The 22,931-nt window shown below is 43.1% G+C and overlaps 1 protein-coding gene across 2 annotated transcripts in view; it reads left to right on the top strand.

Moving 5' to 3' along the window:
* LRP1 (LDL receptor protein 1) overlaps positions 1 to 22,931 on the top strand; it is a 223,339-nt gene that overhangs the window by 26,944 nt on the left and 173,464 nt on the right. For both annotated transcript variants that reach the window (XM_075681667.1, XM_075681666.1), the window contains 8 exons: positions 2,344 to 2,431; positions 6,859 to 7,016; positions 11,431 to 11,530; positions 12,277 to 12,439; positions 14,062 to 14,287; positions 15,582 to 15,756; positions 18,157 to 18,288; positions 22,168 to 22,431. In XM_075681667.1, the coding sequence (XP_075537782.1) occupies positions 2,344 to 2,431; positions 6,859 to 7,016; positions 11,431 to 11,530; positions 12,277 to 12,439; positions 14,062 to 14,287; positions 15,582 to 15,756; positions 18,157 to 18,288; positions 22,168 to 22,431 (1,306 nt within the window). The remainder of the gene's footprint in view (positions 1 to 2,343; positions 2,432 to 6,858; positions 7,017 to 11,430; positions 11,531 to 12,276; positions 12,440 to 14,061; positions 14,288 to 15,581; positions 15,757 to 18,156; positions 18,289 to 22,167; positions 22,432 to 22,931) is intronic.

Here is a 22,931-nt window from a genome sequence, read left to right as displayed (position 1 = left end):
GACGATGCAACGAGCTATGAAAAGAAGAATGATGAGTGTAACATTAAGGGGGATAAGAAGAGAGCAGATTGGTGAGGGAGTAAACTCGAGTTAATGACATCTTAGTTGAAATCAAGAAAAAGAGATTGGCATGGGCAGGGCATGTAATGAGGAGGGAAGATAACCGATGGTCATTAAGGGTTATGGACTGGATTTCAAGAGAAAGGAAGCGTAGCAAGGGGCGGCAGAAAGTTAGGTGGGCGGATGAGATTAAGAAGTTTGCAGGGACAACATGGCCACAATTGGCACATGACCGGGGTAGTTGGAGAAGTATGGGAGAAGCCTTTGCCCTGCAGTGGGCGTAGCCAAGCTGATGATTATGATGAATTTAAAAAAAAAAATTTTCTTAGTAGATACGAGTGTGTTTTTACAGTATTTGTCAGTTTTTTCCGACAATCTTGATTCTGGCAATTTATATCTTTTTTATGATGTACATCTCGTTTATAAAACATTTATGCGGGAAAAATGCATTTATTCTGATTTTTGTTTATGTATTGCATAAAATAATGAGTGCAGTAGTTCCTTCAGAAAAAACATCTGACTAACCTACAAAAAACACCTATTTTCCCTATGGTAGGGAAAAAGTTAAGTGTTACAAACCATCAGCACGTGCTTTTACTGTGCAAAGCATCATGTGGAAATGCTCTTTATACAAGGGTGGACAGTTGCTTTTTTATCATGGTGGCAATTATATGGACACTCCAAGCTAATTTTTACCATCGCTGTGAGGTTCTGCATATATTTACCTGTATGTATGCTATATGTCACACCATGCTATATGACCTGCGGTATATGCAGGTTATGCTGCCACACCATTCTATCTCTAAAGTTGCTCACGCCAGGTCTTACATTCTTGACAATATTATTCCTCAGAATTTTGAGAATGGCAGCCCACAAACAAATGTCATGAAACAAAACACCGGCAGCACATGCCTTTTATCTCAGATAATCTGTTAAATATTAAAAGTGCAAAACAATAACAGAGCTCAAACCTGAAAATGATGTAATTTTATTAGCGCAGCTATGTACTACCTCTGGGATGAGCCCAGAAAAGATGTTTGAAACCATAGGGTCTTAGGGTCTCACAGGAGCACCGACCACCGCGAGTTTGAGCTTAGCAAGCCACAGGGCCACATCAGCCGTCGCCTCTAGCACGCTGCTGCGCCCGAGCTCGGGCCGCAAGGGGCTACCATGCGATGCACACACAAACACAGTATTACCCTGAGTTAACAGAAACTGTTTATTGTCTCCGGTGGCACACAACACTGCACAAATTCTCAGTCCCAGGGTGGCGCTAAAACTAAGGGGGTAATGCACTAAGGGCAAGAATATAGACGGCCACTTATAGCATGTGGCTGCGAGAGCACAGTGAAGTTGGGACGTGCTGCTAGGAAATGTCCCGACGGCTATGCTACTTGCTCTCGCGATAACTAGTGGGCCAGCTCGCGAGAGCTCGGACAGTCTCCTTTGGCTTGGGCCTCTGATTAGTGTGGCTCGGCGTAATATGACCTCGCGCGAGCACTAGGCACGCATTCTTCGGCTTAGTGTCCATAAAGGATCAACACAAAGTATGTGCTCCGTGCACAGGTAAAGGCACCATGCGTGCGCCCAAGTCCTAGTCACAAAGGTGTTGGCAAACGAGAGGAAGCATGTATGTACCCAACGAAATCCTAGAGATAAGAGACTCGCGCTGTCTTGTGGGCAGTCGAACATGGTCACGACGTAACGTCAGTGTCCTGCCCCCACCGCAAACCATCACGAGTGAAGCGCCACCACTGACAACCGGTCGCGAGTGGGAAGGGAGTGAGGCGTAGAGATGGGGGCAGAACAGGTGAATGCCCGTGCAGTGGTGCTCGTGCATTCCTCGATCCCTACAAAACATACCCAATATGGAAAAGCGGTAGTAAAGTAGCTAAGAAAGATGTGTTTTAATTAGTAAACATAAATGAAATTGTCCAATGCCAGAATTCAAAGAGAGAACCCCTGGCACAGCAGCTTCTTTTCACTTAGTCGGCTTACGTTTGCTTCAATTCATAGTCCCACTACAGCTATGAGTTTTACACTTTGTATAATATTCTAACATGTTGCTATTACTTTCATTGCTTCACCCTTATGGTGAAACTGTGATAATTTTTTTTCTGTGCTGAAGTGCATTGTATAGAATCGAGTCCTGCCACTCAGGCTAGAATGTCTCCCTGATGAAGTTTCTTTTTTTTATATGGCACTTGGCAGAAATTGCAAGGCAGGAGAGAGTGTTTAAACTTAACACTCGCCTCTTATCCGACTTTTTTTTTTTTTCATTAGAATTGCACAAGTGGACCCAAGGGCTCGCACAACTGCAGCTGTGTTGAAGGATACAAAGCTGTTGGAAGCCAGTGCTTTGGAATCAATGGTGCGTGAATGCTCCTCCTTGTTATTTTTTCTTTTTATGTTTGTAGTCTAATGCACTGAGATAATTTTGTAGAATAAGCTGTGTTATTGCTCTATCTTTGCTTGTCAATTTATGTGAACAGGACATAGTATGGAAGCACTTTTCTTTCTATAAGATACAGTTGACGATGAATATAATGAACATGGATATAACAAAGTAAATCTGACATGTTTCTCGCCAATATCAATGTGTTACAAATATATGCTGATAACAAATGTTGGATATATAACTAAAGTATTTTCTTGCTGGACGCAACATCGCTATATCAAGGTTTGGCTGTACTGAGGTTGGTTTTATTTGCAAGGTGATGCTTAGTTAACCCTCTAACTCCCGAATTTATTCTGAAGGATTTCTAGCGTGTGCTTGTGGCCCAACATGTTTTAAAATATGTTACATGTGCAATACATATCTCCTTTACTCAATTAAATTAGTATTAGGGAAAGACAGTTGTCATAAGGAGCCCTTTCCTTAATTAAGCTTCAAATTTAGTTGCACATTTAGGAATGTGCCCTGAAATACCACATAAAATACATGGCTCCTTGCCTTTAGTAACGGAACCAGAAAGGCATTGATGGACGCAGCTCATTTCTCGTGAGCAAAGGAAAGCAATTATGGCCTGGAGAAGTAAAACTCATATTTGGTGATATCAGTACTGATAAGGGGAGCACAACTCAGGCTTAGGCGTTAAAAAGTCAAAACACGTAATACAAAACAGTTGTGTTTCTTTTTTCACTGCTATGCTATTAGGGGCCCCATTGGCTTTGGGTGCTTTTTGCCCAAGACCTTAATTAACCTGTCTTTCCTTTTTCTTGCCCAAGATCACTTACTTTGCTAAATTATTTTTTTGCTTTTACATAGACAACTTCAGTTGGGGTGAGGTGCCTAAAACCCAAGCATGAAATATATTACCCTTTGTATAACTCTGTCGACACAATGGTTCTAAGCTGGGCTAGTTGGTTTATGTTCAACTTGGTGAAGAACGTGAACAGTGGGACATGTGATGCAATATTTGTCCTGTTTGTATTATGTCCCATTGCCATTGTCTTTACTGTCTGCCATGCTGGTCTGTTGACACATTTAGAGCCAGGAGACCACAAAGGTAAGCAAAGGCAACATTGTTTTTAAGTGCAACTCTGGCGATTTTTTGACCACATCAAGGTAATGGAATATTTAGGTTCCCGAGACCCCTCTGTCATGTGTCTGATAGCAGAATTGTTTTGCAAATTTGAACATAATTTTAAATCGTCAAAAACCAGCTCTTTGGATATGTCAAATATTGACAGTTATGATTCTGATGAATTCAATAGCCACGAATCGCCGTTCGCATTTGACCCGCCACCACAAGAGCCAGCGCCCATGTGCTACATATGCTGCAACATGAAGACCAAGGGTGGCCCGAACTGCTTATTTTATACGTGCTGCTTGTTATTTTAGACGTTTTACCCCTTCTCAGGGAAGCACTTGCATGCTCACTGTAAGATGTGGAGCACGACTTTCTGCATTTGTAACCTGCAAGTATATCACTGACAGTCCAAAGCACTGAACAGTGCATTTGTTTACATCTGCAGGTACTGTGACCACTCGTTGTTTGCTTGAGATATAATGCTAGCCTCTCACCGGTGACATCAATCAATGTCAGAACATATAAATCAGGCAGATCTTGTGCACGTAAGCACAGTTGCATCACTCCGAATCACGCCGATATGAGCAACCGCACACCTTCGAAAACAGTGAGTAGGAAATTGTAGTACGCGAGCGTTGTCATGCTGCCTACTTATCATTCTTCATATTCTCTTCATGCACGCAATATGTTCCACGAAGTGGACACAGATGAGGACTTTGCGCGCATGATTGTTCATTTAGAGAATGCGTAGTTTTCTCGTGGAAACGTTGATGCCAGTATTGACACCATGGGCAGCTGAACGAGGCGGTTGTTTACGCTGCTGTATTGAAGGGGCCTACGCTTGCTGCCCATTTGGAATATGAGCCATGCAGTGCACCTCGGAAGCTAAATAATGAGTCTGCATGACAATACCTAAACATACGCTCATGTTCGTAGGTAGTGCCGAACATGGGCGTATCCAGGGTAGTGCCGATGAGTGCGGCAGGCAGCTTTCCGTCGAAAATGGCAACATACCGATGTCGATACTGCACTGTGTCGTCGCTTCTCACTTTTTGTGTGTGCACCGTACAAAACGAGGAATCATTTATTTCAAATCTGTATGGTCGAAACTGAACTACAGAAGGAGTTTTCTTCATCCTGATGGCTTAATTAGCTTCAGGTCAGTCGCTCAGGTTCACCAGCAGTAGACGCGTCAACTACGTGACTGTGACATATAGGCTGAACCTTGGCTGAATGCGATCGGCATCGGCATCGGCTCAAACTGTGTGTGCGGATGGATGGCAAGGGCTGAAGTTTGTGCAGCCCACAATGCAACACCACTTGCCTCCCATCTCTTGCTCGTCTACAAGGAATGCAACTTCTCGTGACAGCAACGTCTCATGCCATGCACTAGCTTATGAGCGTCGACTCCTCAACGCTCTCGTCGATGTTGTCTGGATGATCCCGCCATGCTCTGCATAGAACACTCCTGACGTTATACACAATGCGGCTTGTAACTGTGGAGGAGGCAAGGTAGGGTGTTTGAGGCAATTAATTAAATTAATTTGTAAAATATCTGTGCAACTCTCAAGCCTGCTTTTCTGAAGACATGACGGAATCGTTCAGAGGAACGTACGCAGCGAATTTCATCGACATCCATTGACATCGAAAAATTGCCAGGGTTGCCCTTTAAGTAATTGTTTATCTCATCAAACTTGTCTTTCGGGCTTTAAAGGGACCAAGAACCGATATTTATGGTACCCGTTGTTTTTAGTGCAACGGAAAGCTTACTGGTCTGAGTGTCCAATCATGCAGTGGTAAAGCATAAAACATAGTGAAACATTTTTTATCAGAATTTTCCGATCTGCATTGAGGATGTAGTTGTGCTGTCATTGGTAGGAAGCACACGACAAGTGCAGCTGTAGCAGTAAGTAATATCTTGTTTATCAAGTCAATGTTCCTGCTGTTCACATTTTATGAAGTGTTGAATTATTTTTACAATAATTGTAGGTGTTCGAATCTACGCCCCAACAACGGCGCCCTCTGAGTAACACCAACCAATCTCGAAGGCCGTGCTTTTGCTGGCTGCATGCGCCAGGCTTTTTATTTTTTTTTACCTAAGCAAAGAAGCTAAATGGTAGGATATGCCAGTAGGGCTATTGTTCACCCATTCACAGCACAATTCATTGATGGCATTTTATACCTCACAGAACCATAGAACTCGGGATACTAACATGCAAACTCGTGCGCATACAACAGTCCTCATGTGCGCCGCGATGCATTGAACGGGGTGGGTATTGTAAGAGTTCACCTAGTGGACTGTCCATTTCGGCCGTTGCTGACTGTCTCCTCCTCTCTTGTACAGCTGCATCCAATCAGCTGCGGCCAAAGCGGACAGTCCACTAGGTGGACTCTTACAGAATACCCCCCCAGCTCTGCCCACCCTGCTGCTCCACTCTTTAGCATGCACTTCTTTCACTTCATAGTAAGCATAGAATAACGTGCAAAAGCCTAATAATATATGAACTGCAATTTTAAGCAATAAAGATGCTGTACTTAATAACAACCGACTTACGTAAAGTAATCTCGTATATTAGTACATGCGAAGTACCAATACTTCACCGCGAGGCCGTACCTTTTACTGCCTTTTTAGACTTTCTTTGCCACTTTAAAATTATAATTCCTACTTAAATCGTGAGCAGCATACTGTGTTTTATCACTGTAAATCATGGTCATTTCATTTCCATCAATGTCTCACAACACATTCTGGCCACTTGTCAGTCACTTTAGATCTCGGTTGACCTTATTAGAGATGTTACTGCTGCCATTATGGCTGATGCTCACGCTGTTGCGATCATTCTATACACTTTGAGCAATAGCCAGTACTTGAGAGTGCAAGTGATGATGATAATGCCATGCCTTGGGTCATTAATTGGTGACAGGGGCTGCAATATGGCCATATTCCTGGGAAGCTCGCATGTGTTTAAGTGCTCAGGTGCAGCATTTCTCTTCAGCTAACGCTTGGGCTTCTATTTCCTCCATACATTGATAAAACTTTGTAATTGCCTCAACCAAAGTGTGACGCAAGATGCGGGAATGTCATAAAATTATTAGTGCATGTCAAATGAGAACAGAAAATGTAGGAGTCTATAGGCATTTCACCAGGACTGAACAAATGTGACATATCAGCAAGGAAAATTCTATGACTTGGAACACGCAAATGAGGTTCTGTTGTCTCCTTGTTTTTTTTTTTTCTCTGAGCCATTTCATGTTTTCCTCTTTTCAGTCCCAGAAGATGAAGAAGCCACGCTCCTTTTTGCCAATTCTATTAACATTCAACACATTCACCTGGACGGTTCCCCTGTTGGCGGCAACAGCAGCATCGCTCCAGTCAAAGAAAGCCTTGCCATGGATTTTAACCATATGAACAAGACCGTGTGCTGGGTATAGCACATTTTGTTTCAGCATGCACATGTGGGAAATGCGTTTGCTATATAAATTCTGGAGTTGGTTCTTGCTTCAACGTTTGAAAATACCCATAAAGGAAGATGTAATCTGCTGCTCAATGCCAGGACTAGGAGCTAAGCTTTTGAATGCCTCTGCAAACAGCACCTTTTCTATAAAATGACTGTTATGATATAATAAGAAAAATGTGCCCTAGCTAGTTTCCTGCTTTCTCAACATGTTGTGAATGTTTCTCTCTGCATTATGAATACTTCATTGTAAATTTTGTAATGGATTTGCCTGTAATGCAAAAGTCTACATGATCATGATCACATTTTGGTGTTTTAGTAACATATGTGCGTGAAAACACCTGAGAATTCCTTGTTGTATGATTTAGCATTGACTACACATAAGTAGCACAGCAGTGTGCATGGTTTTCAGCTGCCATGCCAATGCGCGTTTGTGCTCCGTGTCGCTTGTAGCTTTGACAGACTAAGTCCACAAGTTCACAAGCGAGAAATGCTAGTGACAATTTGAGTCGTCGCCATGAAAAGAGGTTAACCAGTTAAGTGTTGGCAAAAAATCCAAAAAAAGCTTTCACAAAATTATTTTCTTTTTATTGCACATCTGGATAGCAAATTTTTTGCTGATTTGAAATATAATAGAGTGTCGTTGCTACAGTCCCATTAAGTACGATTTGCCGGCACCAACGTTCGCTATTGAGAACATAAAAAATGACCCAATACAGTTCCGCTTCTTTTTAACTAGTTCATACGTTCCCAGAAACCACTATCTTTCGGCACCAATGTCTAATACATTGCCAAACTGCGATCGTATGATATGTTTTCTGTCTGCTAGATCCCATGTAAACAAGAAAAGACGCGAGGTGCACGTGATTAAAACCGTAGCTGCCCACCATAGCAGCTTCACTGCAAAAGTCACTTGCCCGCCTCACATGAAAACGTTGGCGTGCACTCGGTTTCTTAGTCCAGTACCAGCAAACCACCTTCCTGGTCGGGTCATTGCATGCTGTATTCACAGCTATCACCACCAACCTTACTGCAATAATCATCTTCCCCTGTTGTGACAGCGCATGGGGCATAGTGCTGTTGGAAGCAGACTGCATGCTTTTAATAAGGGCTAACCCAAATGCGGCGCCATTGCTGCATCACAGGCATTGTATTCCGGCATCACCAACCAGCTCAATTTTGTTTCGGTTTCTCGCCACTGTCTTAAAACGCTACGCAATAGGAAAACAACTTTTGTCTCTGGCCCCACCAGCTCTACGCGCATCGGCAACTCTTGCTGCAAAGGTTCATGACGAGTGGGCACATAAAAATTTCCCTCAGAAGTGTCCCGCTCAGAAAAGCTTCTGACACAGGCTGAATTAGAGTAGCGCAAACGTAAGTCTGCCGAAGCTGCAAAAAGGCCAATGCAGCTTTTGTCAGGCTGCTCAGGCCCCACCAGCTTGGTGCGCATTGGCGTCTGCAGCTGCAATGATTCGCGCAACGCTTTGCGTTACGTAGATCTCAACTGCAGTTCCGTCTGTCAAGTTTTTTAGTGACTTTGGATCATACATTTTCTTGGTTAGTATATCTTTTCTTGCTTTTATTTTTATAAAAAACTATAAATGAGGTTCTGCTGTATATATACGTAACATGGGGGTAGCAAATTCACAGCTTGGGTCTGAAAATACGAAATGACAAGAACCTAGTACGTTAAAAAAAGTTGTAACTGACTAAGGCTCGTCCATGCCATTTAAAGGGTTCAGGAAGCTTGAAAGGTGTCCTAGTGGGTGGTGATGAGAATTTGGTAATGAGAATGTGAGTGGTGACGGCTTCCGAGTCACTAGTAACTTCTGATTTTCTGCACCCCTTACTTGTGTCGTTGTCAAGACATCTGGCTAAGCATAGTATTAGCCTTAACTGCATCAGTTCAGGAGCAGCAGATTGCTTTCTCAAGTGAAGTGTCCAGGAAAATTGTTTTTTCGCTTTATGTTTGCTAAGCCTACCTTTAATAAAATTTGCTTCTTTGAGCACACTTATAGCTACTAATTATAGAGGGGCTTTATCAGGGTGTCTACCAACCGGGAAAACGGGGAAAACCGGGAATTCTCAGGGAACTTGAATAGTCTGAAAATACTCAGGGAAAACTCAGGGAATTTGTGCTTTTATCAGGGAAAATTAGCTGTAACTTTATTGAAAGGGACCGAAAGTCGTGTTAATGCTGGCCTTAGTAACAGAGGAATTGCAACGAATTGTGATTGACGCCGTGTCATCGGCACGATGTATTGCCCGAGTAGTTAACCGATCTTCCAGACGCCCGACTTTTTTCACGGCTTTGCGGCACCACCATGTACTCCGTATAGTCAATGTATATTGCCCTGACTGCAGGTCTCATGACATTAATCAAAGCCACCACTGCTGCCATTTTGATTATCTCGCCGCCTCGAACCGGCATTCTGTTGCTGCTACGTTCGCTATTAAACTTCTTGCTGTGCAGTGCCATGTTTTTCATTAAAAGAATTCTCTGCCTTTGTAATCCTCGCGATTAGCTTCGAAGCTCGCAGAGCACAGCGCGTCGCGCAATGCCAGTTTCTGAAAGTTAGCTTCGCATCAGTACAGTTTTGTTAGGGGGTGAAGCATAACAAGTGTGGGAAGGGGCAATTGTCACAGGACGCAGTATGTATTCCTTAATTACATACGCATGCACCTCCATCTCCTGTCACAGTACGAGCACCGACATGCCTAATAAGTTTACTGGCAGGCCTTAAGAGCTTTTTTGGACGTGCCTGTGGCAGTTTTAGCCCTTAAGGGCAGTTAAAGACATGCATCCATTTTTTTCGGACTGCCCGATTTTTTTGATGTTTTGCGGCCCCTAGGGAGTCCTAAAAATCGTACGTTGACTGTACAACTGACCAATAGGATGCTTCAGATGATCCATGGGGTGAAATCGTGGCAGAAGGAGGATGAGAACAGAAAGGTCCGATGCACTGAGGAATTAACGGAAAAGGAAGCGTGCTGCCACCTATTTGAAGGAGCTTGAGCTCAAGAAGAATATCAGAAGAATAAGAATGGGCTGGGGAGCATTTGGCAAGCATTCTCAGATCATGAACAGCAGGTTGCCATTATCCCTCAAGAGAAAAGTGTATGACAGCTGTATCTTACCAGTACTCACCTACAGGGCAAAAACCTGGAGGCTTACGAAAAGGGTTCTACATAAATTGAGGACGACGCAACGAGCTATGGAAAGAAGAATGATGGGTGTAACGTTAAGGGATAAGAAAAGAGCAGATTGGGTGAGGGAACAAATGCGAGTTAATGACATCTTAGTTGAAATCAAGAAAAAGAAATGGGTATGGGCAGGACATGTAATGAGGAGGGAAGATAACCGATGGTCATTAAGGGTTACGGACTGGATTCCAAGGGAAGGGAAGCGTAGCAGGGGGCGGCAGAAAGTTAGGTGGGCGAATGACATTAAGAAGTTTGCAGGGACGACATGGCCACAATTAGTACATGATCGGGGTTGTTGGAGAAGTATGGGAGAGGCCTTTGCCCTGCAGTGGGCGTAACCAGGCTGATGATGATGACGAGCTTTGAAAAGAAGTGTTGGCTGACGCCGAGGTGCAGGTGTCCCTCATCCAAACCAAAATAAACTCTTTAAAGCAGTGTAACCCAACACTGAGATGTTGTGTACGGGCTGAGAGTATGTCAGGACAGTTGAGGTTGACTTCTCAGCTGCCGAGAGCGAATCTTAGTTGTGATAAAATTCAGGCCTCATACCGATGAGCTTGCTATTAGTTGATACAAATAGCTCATATTCAAAAATATTTACTTATGCATACATCTCCTTTTCATTCGTATTTGAAAATGTTCGACTCAATTTGGAATGGGTTTTACCATTTTGTCGCTGTGCATATTGCGAACACCTTCTTTCTCTTTTCTTTTTAAATAAAATAGATGTTACTACTTACTATTCAAACAGGATTGAGTCATTTTTTTGTTCCAACATGCTTACTAGAAAGTGACAGCATCTGGCAACATGGTGTCAGCCTGTGTTGACATAAAACAACGTTCTGGCTCATTCAGGGAATTTTGCAAAGGTGTTCAGGGAAGACCTGGAAAACTCAGGGAATTTGGAAATGTCAACTTGGTAGGCGCCCTGCTTTATATATATATGGGATTATTATATTGAAGCATTCTCTACCATGAAGATATTTCATGATCCCATGCATTTCGTGATGAAAGTGTTCTACATTGGCAGTGCATCAAGATAATGTGAGGAAGCATTTAGATATCTGTATTGCATATGTCTCACTTTTCAGTTAGTGTTTTGAGATATGGTGAAGTGGGCTCTCTGCTTTGTGGCACAGATTTGCTAGGCTGGTAGTTAATCAGCTTTTCACATTGTGCAGATTAACCATGAAGGAAATGAGACGGTCCTGCAGTGTGCTCTTGTCTCCCAATTGGATGTGCGGTGGAACTTGAAGCTGAAAGATTCTTTTTCATTGACTAGTAAGTTGGGATTTCTCACCTTTCTTAAATAAATGCAGTGACCTGCTTTCCCTACAATATACAACGACACTAGTGATTTGTTTCCCTGTTAGCAAGTGTTAGAAATAATTATTTTTATTTAGCTTCTTATTATTCAGGAGGCTACTGTCACTGCGTATGCAAATCCTATCATTGTACTGGCATTGAGCTGGTTTCATCACTGAACTATATAGCATTCTGACCTGAATTTTAATGTGAGATTGCCCTACACGAAAAGCTCTTTGAGAAGCTTTGATATTCAAAGCATGTGTTATGATGCATTTCCTTAAACTGTGTAATGTGCTTGCCAGGTAGGAAGATAAAAGCTGACACTTCAGTACCATTGATTTCAGAAACAGCCGTGATGGTTTGGATAGCAACTTTTTTTCCTTCGTTGTATTCACACGAAATGACATTCACATGGCATGATGATGTCTGGCTCGAAGACTAAGGTACTGCTTCTACAAATTTGCTGTGGTCTGATATTGGTACCTAGAAGAAAAAGCGGTGCAGTTACCACAACAAAGCTTCCATAGATGTTACTGTGTCTGAAGTGTTTCTGGTATAGCACAAGGAAAGCGGCAGACCATATGACTAAATTTCAGTATTCGTAAATTTTCATTCACAGCATCTCAATGTGCATTTATGTAGCTTGTGTTGTCTGCAACGTTTGAATACATGTTTCTCTATTTTGTTGTAATTCAGTGTGCCGTTTTTTTTTTCTTCAGCTGTCAATCAAATGGCGCTGGATTGGGTGTCTGGCAACTGGTACTTCCTGGACGATGTGCGGGAGACCATATTTCTTTGCAATGCCTCGCTTTCTGTGTGCGTCACAGTGATTGACGTTGGACTGAGCAAACCCCGTGGCATTGCCCTGGACCCTTACAAAGGGTCAGTCTTAGTTTCTCTCTCTATCTCTTTTACAGCGATAGCTGTTATGGGATCACTGCCTAGTTGTTTTTATGTTCGGCCGCTGCCAGTGTCCGTCATTGAAATCACAGTATGCTTTGCCAGAATTCTATAAAGAAGGAAATCTCAGGGCCCCACAAGTATTCCTACTTCAGACCCATGGATTACCAGTCGAAGAGTCTGCCTGTCAGTTACTCTGGCAATGCTGCAGTAAAGAATACTGTGCCCAGACAATACTGTGCCTAGCCTCTTGAATGCTCATTAGAATGGCTGGCTGATGCTGCACTGTGAAGCTTATCCTTTAACCAGCACCAAGGCGAATGAATATATACAAAGTCAATAAGTAAGAAGTGAAATGCTGGATACGAAAGAGGAGAAAGAAATAGTTGTGTTGCTCCATTTCTTTTTACCCCTGCGGAGCACCACTTACACAAACGAAGACTACTCTGACACTTAGAACCATCACTGTCCAAGTTTTTCTTCGTCTCGAAAGGAGAGATTGCTCGTTTGCATCTGCAGATGCTTACTTCAGCCGATATCACACAAAGCAGTGAAAGCTTACTGGGCATAATATAGCAGATCAGTTCTGCGGAAGCTCGCATAGTGGAAGAAGGTCTGTGCAAGGTAAGATTGTTGTCCACTAAAATATAGCACGATACTCCTTTGCAGCTTCTGCAACTATGCTGCTGTGGGCACATAGTCACCTTGTTTTACTGGGTCAGCAGTTTTGAGAAGGGAAGTATAATCTTATGTGTCCTGTCTGTCCACCCATGCACATGAGTTGCAATAGCTCAGCCATCGAAGCTTAGTGGCAACTACTGCTCAGTTGGAGGGAACGTTGTTACATGTTCTTGGAAACAAAGCAAAGGACAACACAGTTGTGAAAACACGTGAAAGGGCTTTCGTTGAGTTTTGAATACAAAAATGCCAGCTAGCCAAAGTATCAGTATTAACTCCTCAATAAGACTACGTTGAGGAATTGACTCGCCTTGCAAGGATACTGAGCAAAGCTTTGCCCATAGGCCCATGTCATTCACGGATGAGCTCCTGCAAACCACAGCATGTAAAAGTGATTGTGTTCACCCATGGGCGAACGCCATGCTCCAGAGGTTAACAGAAAGCCTTCCATGAAGCGGAGTAACTACAACATCGTGTAATGACCCTGCCATTGCCGCATCATGTGGGGAAGCCAAAAATCAGGAAATGAAGGAGTTGTGCAGAGAAGACGAATGTCGGGAGATTCGGTAGAGTCAAGCCTCCCTATAAGGGGAACGCTGGAGCTGCTCAGCACAGTGTGCAGAACGGTTTGCATAAACTGAGGGAGGAAAAGGAGGCGCAACGTGAGAGAAGGATACAGAGGCTTTAAGCCAGTGCCGTGCATTTTCACTCTTAAGTCTAGAGGATCTCTCTCATTGGAAGGGTGTAGAAACTGCAGACAATTGGGGGGACCGAACAAGACTTGAGCAAAACTGCATGGAATTTAACGTAACTTGATTTCTTTTTGTTGTCGCAGTAAATGAGTACAGGTACTGAACACAGTCGTTGCAGTCTCAAGTTTATTTATTTATTTTTTAAAAATTCCCTGTGCCTCCCCTGATTCTCAGGTTCATGTTTGTCACGGAGTGGGGCAGTGCAGCGCCGGTGTTGGAGCGCGCTCACTTGGATGGAACCGAGCGGACCAAGCTCGTGGAGCAGAAGATTGTCTATCCTTTTGGCATTGCTGTTGACTTACCCAGGGAAGAGGTCTACTGGGTTGACACTTACCTTGACATGGTGGAACGCATCAGCTACGATGGTTCAAGGCGTACCACTGTCTTCCGCGGGGCTCCCGTAAGCCATTTTGTTTTCTCTTGTCTGCTTTTGTTAATTATGAACTTATGTTTGAATCTCATTTATCACCTTAATAACGTTGCCTTTGTTGATGTAGAGAAACACATTTGCAGTGCCCATAACTGTTCTTCTTATACAGTAGACTTCCGTTAATTCGACTCCGATGAATTCGATTTTTCGATTAATTCACTCCTGACCGCAGGTCCTAACCGGCGCCTGTGCATTTCTATAGGCCCAAACTTTTGGTATTTTTATTCTAAAATTGGCCTTCGCTGCATAATTCAAACTTTGGACCACTCAGCACACACGTGCCTGTCCTCCATGGTGACCCCAATAGTGACCCCTTTAGTGGCGACGTCTGTCTTGCGGAGCTTAGGGGACAGTGAAGGCGTTGAACACATGTCATCTCTCTATTTTCGGCCTGCCCAAGGAGGATTTTCAACCAATAACCGTAGCTCACAATGTCTGATTATGGTACTTACCTGATTCTAATGCATGCCTTATTGGGCTGAAAAATGCCTGCGCGGTGCAATCGGATAAAAAACCCAAACCGCCTTTGTAGTGTTCGTATGGTTTACCTCTTAAGCATGAATGTACTGTGGCAAAACCGGCTGTCATTGTGCAACACATATTAAACCCTTGGCTATTTTTCTTGCTAAAAAATTATTTGCGTGGGTGATTTCTACTTTGTTTAGGCGCTTTAAGGTCATTTCTACATTAGTTTTCTACTTTGGACACACAAAAAGTAGACGAGCGTTTAGTTCATTGGCGTATCAGTGTCGGGCAAATTCTGCGAAATGAATCAGCGGTGTGTTTTGTCATTTTTTTCTAGATCTTGTTTATTTCAACCCGCCGGTTAATTCGATCATTTTCATCGATACCGTCAGGGTTGAGTTAATGGTAGTCAACTGTATTCGCTAGAAAAGTCAACTGTGAGAATAAAATTTAAGAAGTATAATTCTACACTGATTTCTTTTGTTTGTTTGTTTTCTTCATGTAATTACTATGTGGAATAAGCTGTCCAGCACCATAGTTTGATGTAGCTTTGTGAACATTGATTGAGCTTGTAAAATGTACTATATACTGTCTATCTATCTATATACGGCCTCCCCTGTTTTATCTAACCTTTTATTTTTCCGCTTTTTGTGTGAGCCACCCTTTTCCTTTCCCCCTTTCTGTGATGCCCTTGGGGTGTTTTGGAAGTAATTGACGGATGAACAACAACAACAATGCTATACTATGCATGCGACATCGATATGTAAATCCCTCATACATACTGTACTTCTTGGTGTAGATGCGCAACCTGTATGGCATCACGGTGTTCGAAAACTACCTGTACGTGACAAGTTGGCACAGCAATTCCGTGGTGGCTGTGCACAAATACAATCAAAGCGACATTCGCACCGTGAAAGCCAACCTGACAAGGCCGTTTTCCATTCATGTTTACCACCGTCAACGGAAACCATACCGTGAGTGCTTGTCTGTCATCCTGCAGTAAAAGCGCATAAATTACAGTGAGATTGCTTGGCTTACAGTTAGACAATTGCTCTGTAAAATTAATATGTCAGCTAAAAGTGCTTTACTTATATGTTGTGTGGGACCTTGTAATCCTGACAGCATCGGTCATGCCACTATAGCGATCCTGCGCTGGAGTTTCATTCGACATGTTGTGCCGCCCTGGTGGCCAGTATTTCAACCTTGTAGTAGGACTGTAGTGGCTGCTGTTGCTTACTGTGGAGAATAGTGTCTCTCCCACAAATAATAAAAAAAAAAAAAAATAATAATAATAATAATAATAATAATAATAATAAAACAAGAAACACAAAAATACAAGGCAGGAACTGTAGGTACTGTTACATATACAAATGTCATCGTGGAGAGGAATACATCGACACCATTTCCTTTTATTTATTCCCATTAAAGCTGTAAGAGGAGTAGCAGCAATGCTGGATCCAGGCATTCAGACAAGTGTGGTCGGTTGGTATTCTGTAAAACACACCAAATAATTTTTTAACATAAAACCTGGTGTTTAATTGAGAAGCACACAAGCAAGCATATAGCAGCCTAAGTTGTGTAAAATGATGCTAAAAATTACACATCTCATAGCACATTGTCACATAGACAGTTCTAGATGGGTCACGAATAAGGGACTGCTGGAGAAAACCATGTGGGAAAAGCATTAAACACACTGTGTTTGTTCAATACACAGCAAGGTCACCTGTCTAGCTTACCCCCCAAAAGTCCCTCAAAAATTTGCTCTTTGAAGTGTCACGCTTAGACGACGGCTGACCACATGTTTGCAATTGGTCTGTTGATAACGATGAGTTACATCGTTGACACAGGTGCAGCTTGTTGTGGACTCTTCATGCTTCGTTGTAAGCATTGAAGAAGTGAAACGTGCGTTTAGTTGGCTGATAATGTTCAAAACATTGCAAGGAAAAGGCGGGAAAAGCGGCAGCATCTCACCTGAGAGTTAACACCCCACGACTGCTGTAACTACCGATTACGTTAGAGTGACATGTACCTTTAGTAGGCATTAGGGGGAAAAAAAGAAGACATTGAAAAAAGTAGCTCGAAATGAAATAACATCTTGCCTCTGAGCTAACGCACTAGGAAAGCTGTAACTACCAATTACATAAGTGATGTGCTTCTAGTAGGCGAATACTCTTCAAAACATTGCACTGAAAAGTGTGAAATGAGACAGCTTCTCACTGGCATCTAACACAGTATGAAAACTATAACTGCCGATTACGTAAATAAAGGTGATGTGCCTGTTCAAAACAGCTGCCACTATGCCAAATGCATCCTCAGTTACTCTGAGAAACTAATTTGATTTAAAGCTGCAACATAATGCACACACTGCAACCTGAGTGGAGCTTTGCGTGCTCAAGCTGAACCTATGTGTACGTTCATGTTGTATGAAGTTTGTTTAACTTGCGAGTGGAACTCTGCTGCAACCTCGGAATCGGTGCTGCTATCATGCACTGTTTCTTCCACACCTTAAATGTGCATCACAGAGCAGAACTTGTGTCGCTTCGACAGCATACACTTGTGAAGGTACCCCTCCATGAATGTGACATTGGTGGAGCCGTAGGCCTGAAGGAAAATAATCGTTGGCATCACTGCTTGCCCGCTGCACCAGTTGCAACCAAATGAAGGCTCCCGATCTGCTTTCTTGGGCACTGCTCTTGAACACAACGTTCTGCCCTGCGAAGTTTGTAGAGAACAAAGCACATTGTACAGAAACAGAGACAGCCACAGTTGCATCATGGGATGTTTCACATGTGTCTCAACATGGCATAGTAGCCCTGTCCTACTGTGGGTTTTTCAGCCAGCTTGTTAGGAGGCGCCGTGTGTCAGTTTTAGGCATGCCACCTGGTGAGCAATGGTTTCCTGTTGCCTCTCAAAAACAAAAAGCTCAGCTTTGTCTCCTTTTGTGCACTTCAATATTGAAAATTGCCATGTGAAACAAGCATTTACAATTTCTAGTAGCATAGCCATCAAATGCTTCTACAACTATGAAAGAGAGCAGCCATGCATTTTTTTTCATTCAGGGAATTTTGGTGTACTTCTTTAATCTGATCACTTGTTATAGTATTCAGCGAAGCTGATTCATCAGCTAAGGATACAGGTGGTAGGTGATGAACCTGTCCTGAGTCACAATCAATGTTTCACTGAATCGCACCAGTTATTTTAGTAGGGACAATTTTGGCAGGACAAAGTTTTTCTGTTTGTATCTGCAGACCGAGAGTCATTGTCAATGTGCCAGCTGTATTGTTTCTACATTTGTTTTGTTCAGCATGTGTTGCTAAGCCAGTGGCTATCATATGTACAGTGTAACAACATACATTTGTTTCTTTTTTTGCCAGGGGAGCATCCTTGCAGCCAAAACAATGGCAACTGTGAGCACCTGTGCATTCCGTCAACCATAAAAGGAACACTGACAGCTCAGTGCATCTGCCGCCCCGGTTTTCGCCTTGTGGACCCAGGGCGTTGCGTTGGTGAGCACTACCATCTGAGGGCACCTTTTTTTAGGTGTTGAGCCAGGGCTCCAGTCAATCTTGCACTTTGTAATGTTACTGCTAAAGCCTGCTTGACCAGGCTGTAGTGACTGCCTTGTGTGCCATGCTAGTCAACCTGTTTTTTGCCATTCTTTGGCACAATTATTTCCCTGTTACGCAGCAGTACTTTAAGCAGAATTCCCACCTAGACCAGAAGAACAGGAGAAACTGTGAAAGTGATGCATGTGCCTGTGAAAGATGCATGTGTTTCGGCTATTCAGAGCAAAAGAATGACATCACTTCACATCACATTACCTTAAAGGCCCCCAATATGGGGGTATTACATAAGGGATGGGTGCAGGTATAAGTAATCGCATATACAAAAAAAATTATTGGTTAAATATGAAAGTTACACAATCAGAAAATGCAGGTGGACAGGTGGTTGCAGCGATGTCTGTGGAAGGCCATTCCAGTCTATAGCTGAGCAAGTAAAGAATGATGTAACAAATATAGTATGAGCATGTGGACGGGCAACTTGCAGGGGATGACCAGTGTAAAGTGAAATGCATGCCTGAAGGCTGATGTAGGGCGGAATACAAAGTGAGCTGAAAAAAATTTTTGGAACAAACACATACTGGTGATTCAACGATGAAAAGCAAGATTTGTTAGACCGGATTTCGCTTTTAAATATGATATGCTGGTATTGTATGAATAGCACAAGTGAATGAATCTAGTGGCTCAATTCTGTAGTGATTCTAGTGAAGTTATCAGATAGATTTGGTTAGGGCTCCAGATAGAGGATGCATATTCTAGTTTTGCTCATACCAGGGATGGGTATGCGAGGAGTTTTACAGTTGGTGGTGCGGGGTAAAAGTGCCATTTTAAAGAACCAAGTGTTCTGTTAGCTAATCATAGGATGTTTGTGACATGTGCATTCCAGGTTTGGTCTTCGCACAAGGTTACGCCCATGTATTTGTAAGAACTGGTGAATTCTTCTGCGACGCCAGAGATTAAGTAAGGGAAGGAAAGGGGGTTGCGTATGCGGTGAAATGACACGTTTGCATTTTGCGGGGATAAGTTCCATGAGCCATTGGCTGCACTAGTCTTGTACATAGGTCAAGTCATTTCGGAGAGCTAGCTGATTGGATGTGTTAGTAACTGTGCGGTACGCAACGCAGTCATTGACTAACATGCGAATGTTACAGGAAACATGCGTGGGTAAGTGATTTATGTACCATATTTATTCAAATCTAGGCCGGCCCCGATTCTAAGCCGACTCTTGAATGTCCGAAGACAGAAAAAATAAAAAAACTTACCTCGAATGTAGGCTGAACAAGAAAGTGAGAACAGCGTTCACAAAATGAAAACAGCATTTATTTAGTATGAACATGCTGCGCTCACTCTACGTTATCATCGCTGCTAGCCCAGACGACATGCACGCTCGCGCGAGTCCGCGTGCCCATGCATGCGCAGACAGTGCGGCACGGCTCACATGCGTCGAAATGCGGTGCGATCTCAATGAACAGCTCCTCTCTGTTATCGCACGCTTATTTTCCTTATCGCTGTCATCTCCTTGTTGCGGCACACGAAAAAAGCGTCTCCCATTGCCTTTTCCAACGATGGATGTTTTTCTCATCGATGCTGAAGTCCCATCTAGCTTGAACATTTGATGACGCCTCTGCAGCTAGCATAACTTTTTCGTTTTGAAAGCGCCACTATAGTGGCATCGCCTGTTTAGTGCCATTATGATAACGCCACGCTATGGGCCACGCCGCACGCCGATACAACACACGTCAAAATAGCGACGTTGCTCGTGTACTTCAGTTTGCTACTGGCGCGGCTAATAGCGGCTGCGGTAATGACTTTTCTCGATGGTGCTAGCTATGCACCATATTTATCATTTTAAATTACAACCTGGCGCGTTTTTTAAAATCCTCGAATCTAAGCCTACCCTAGAGTTTGGCATATGATTATTTGAAAAAAAAAAACAACAACAAAACTATCAGCCTAGATTTGAATAAATATGGTATATCAAAAGTAGAGGGGACCAAGCACAGATCCTTGAGGGACGTCTGATGTTACTGGTAGGTGATTAGAAGCTTGCTTATTAACATAGATTAACTGAGAGCGGTGTGCTAAATATTCTTTTATATATTGTAATACATTAGGGTGTAAATTTAAGTGGGAAAGCTTTAGTAAAGCATTTGTGAGGTACTTTGTTAAAAGCCTTAGCAAAGTCCAGAAAGATTGCATCAGTTTGAACGTTAGAATCAAGATTCACATGCAGATGATGAATGAAAATGCTAATTACGTTTCGCAGGACAAGCCCTTATAAAATCCGTGCAGAGGGGGATGAAAAGAATGGTTCGAGTCAAGAAAATTCATTATGTGAGAATAAATGACATGTTCCATGATTTTGCATGGGACACTGCTTAAGGAAATGGGATGGTAGTTAACAGGTGATTCTTTGTTACCTGATTTGAAGACTGGAATGACCGTTCCCACTTGCCAGTCGCTGGGTATGTTACCTGTGTAAAGTGATTGCGGGAACAGTAGTGATAACTATGCTGTGGAGACATGCTGAGTGTTTTTTAAGAGCTTGGAAGTGATTTTGTCAGTACCAGACGAGGATGACAGCTTGATGTTTTCAATAATACAGGCCATTCCCTGTGCAGAAAATGTGGTTGATGGCATTAGTGATATCGGATAAGCAGTTACGAAAGGTAGTGGTATGTCAAATTCTTTAGTGAAAATGGATGAGAATGCGGTGTTAAATATGTTCGCACATTCAACATCACTGACCTCTTTTCCAAGTCTGTTAGTAAGAGTGATAATGCATGCTTGTTGAGGGTTTAGTATTTGCCAGAGTTTTCGCGGATTGTTGGTTAACATTCTCAGCAGGTCTGTTCCAAAAAAATGTGCGTTCAGTGCTCTGAATGGATTGCGGATACGTATCCTCAGCCACATAATACTTGTTCCACGCGTATACGCTTCGGTTGAATTTTTCTGTGTGACCAGGATTTAATCAGGACTGCTGACTTAAGCTGCGCATAATAGAGACGTTTAGCGTGTCCGGTATTCAGGCAAGCGCGGGCGGTTTTCCGGTTTAGCGGGGGTGTCAACGTGAGCGGCCAGATTGGTGACGCCAGCTGGTGGCGCAAAGTTCAACCACACAAACACAGAGCTAATTACTATATTCTGCTTAGCTGCTGGCATAAATTTTCGACAGTGGCGTAATCATGTTCACAATTACGGCGCTGCCAAAAATTTGCACGAGTGGCGAAGCAGGATATGGTGAGTTACTGCAGTTTTAGCTATGCGTTTGCCTGGTTGAGCTCTACAACACCAGGCGGCTTCACCGCTCCGGCTGCTCACGTTTACGCCCCGACCATCCGGTAATCCGCCCAAACCGCTCCCGTTTACCGGAATAGCGTACAAGCTAAAAGTCTCTAATATGTTTGGATTTCACAGGCAAACACCTTGTTTGTCACATTCTGGTGTCGGCATGTTGTATTCACACGATTCTCGTGCAAAGCTTTTGTGTGCACTCAGAGAAAGCATGTTTTTCCGAGCAGCTTTTGTTTTTAACCATTTAGCATAGTTTACATACACGTGCTGCTTGACACTGCTGTTTTTTTAAACGGCAGCTAATTCCTATGGTTATTATTAGAGCAGAAAACTGCAGTCTCCTATCACACTATCCTTGGCTGAGCACTGCAGTGCTGGGAATATTTTAACTAAACCAAACGTTTGGTCAGCTGTAGACCCAGAATTCTCAACTTCGATTGTTATTTTGCAAGTGCATCAATGTTTGGTAATGTATGAAATGGAACTTGCCAAGCTGCTTCTGGAAGGTGCATTTGCTTCTGCTTGGTCCAGTGGTGGCTCCAGCACAGTTCCTGCTTTACGCGCGTGGGCGGCCAGGTGCGGTGAAGGGTATTTCAACAAGCGACGACTTTCCAGAGTCTAGGGTTTTTCCACTGTTGCGACGGGAAGTGATGGCTCCCATACGTTCGCTCAGCCGACCAACTGCCTTGGACTACGATGCCAAGACGCGCACTGTCTATTATTCAGACGCCCAGCAGTTTGTCATTGAGCGCCAAGGCCTGGATGGCTCCAAGCGAGAGGTCTTTACTTCAAAAGGTATCCACTTACACTCACTCTGTCTTACACTAACCCTCTATTTTGTGTTCTGTGACTAGGTAAACGACATATGCCTAGACATAAAAATTGAGGCTTTCATTCAAGATGTCCTGGAAGTCCATAATCCTTATGAGCACAAAATGCGCTTGCACATACCTTTATGCATGAGCTGAATGCTGGCCTGTTTGTTGTGTTTGAAGGAGCATAGTGCCACAGTATGTTATTAGTATTTGTAGTTCAGGTATTTGAACTGCTGTGGTTATGATTGATTGCAAGAGTCACATTTCAGTGAATGCAATGAGTGCGACAGAAATAAATATGCCTGAACAGTTATGTTTCAAAGGAATCCACATGGTAAATGTGAGAGGCCGGTCTGTCAAAATGTTTTCTGGAGAAAGCTCAATAATGAGGTCTTGATGGATTGGGCTGGAAAGAAAGCATATACTATAGTTATAGCCTCATGTGGAATAGAGTTGCTCTTTCAGTTGAAGCAGCTGGGC

The sequence above is a fragment of the Dermacentor variabilis genome, chromosome 2, assembly GCF_050947875.1.
Source record: "Dermacentor variabilis isolate Ectoservices chromosome 2, ASM5094787v1, whole genome shotgun sequence".
Classification (NCBI taxonomy): domain Eukaryota; kingdom Metazoa; phylum Arthropoda; class Arachnida; order Ixodida; family Ixodidae; genus Dermacentor; species Dermacentor variabilis.
The sequence above is the reverse complement of the archived record's forward strand: the minus strand, read 5'-3'. Positions and strand labels throughout refer to the sequence as shown.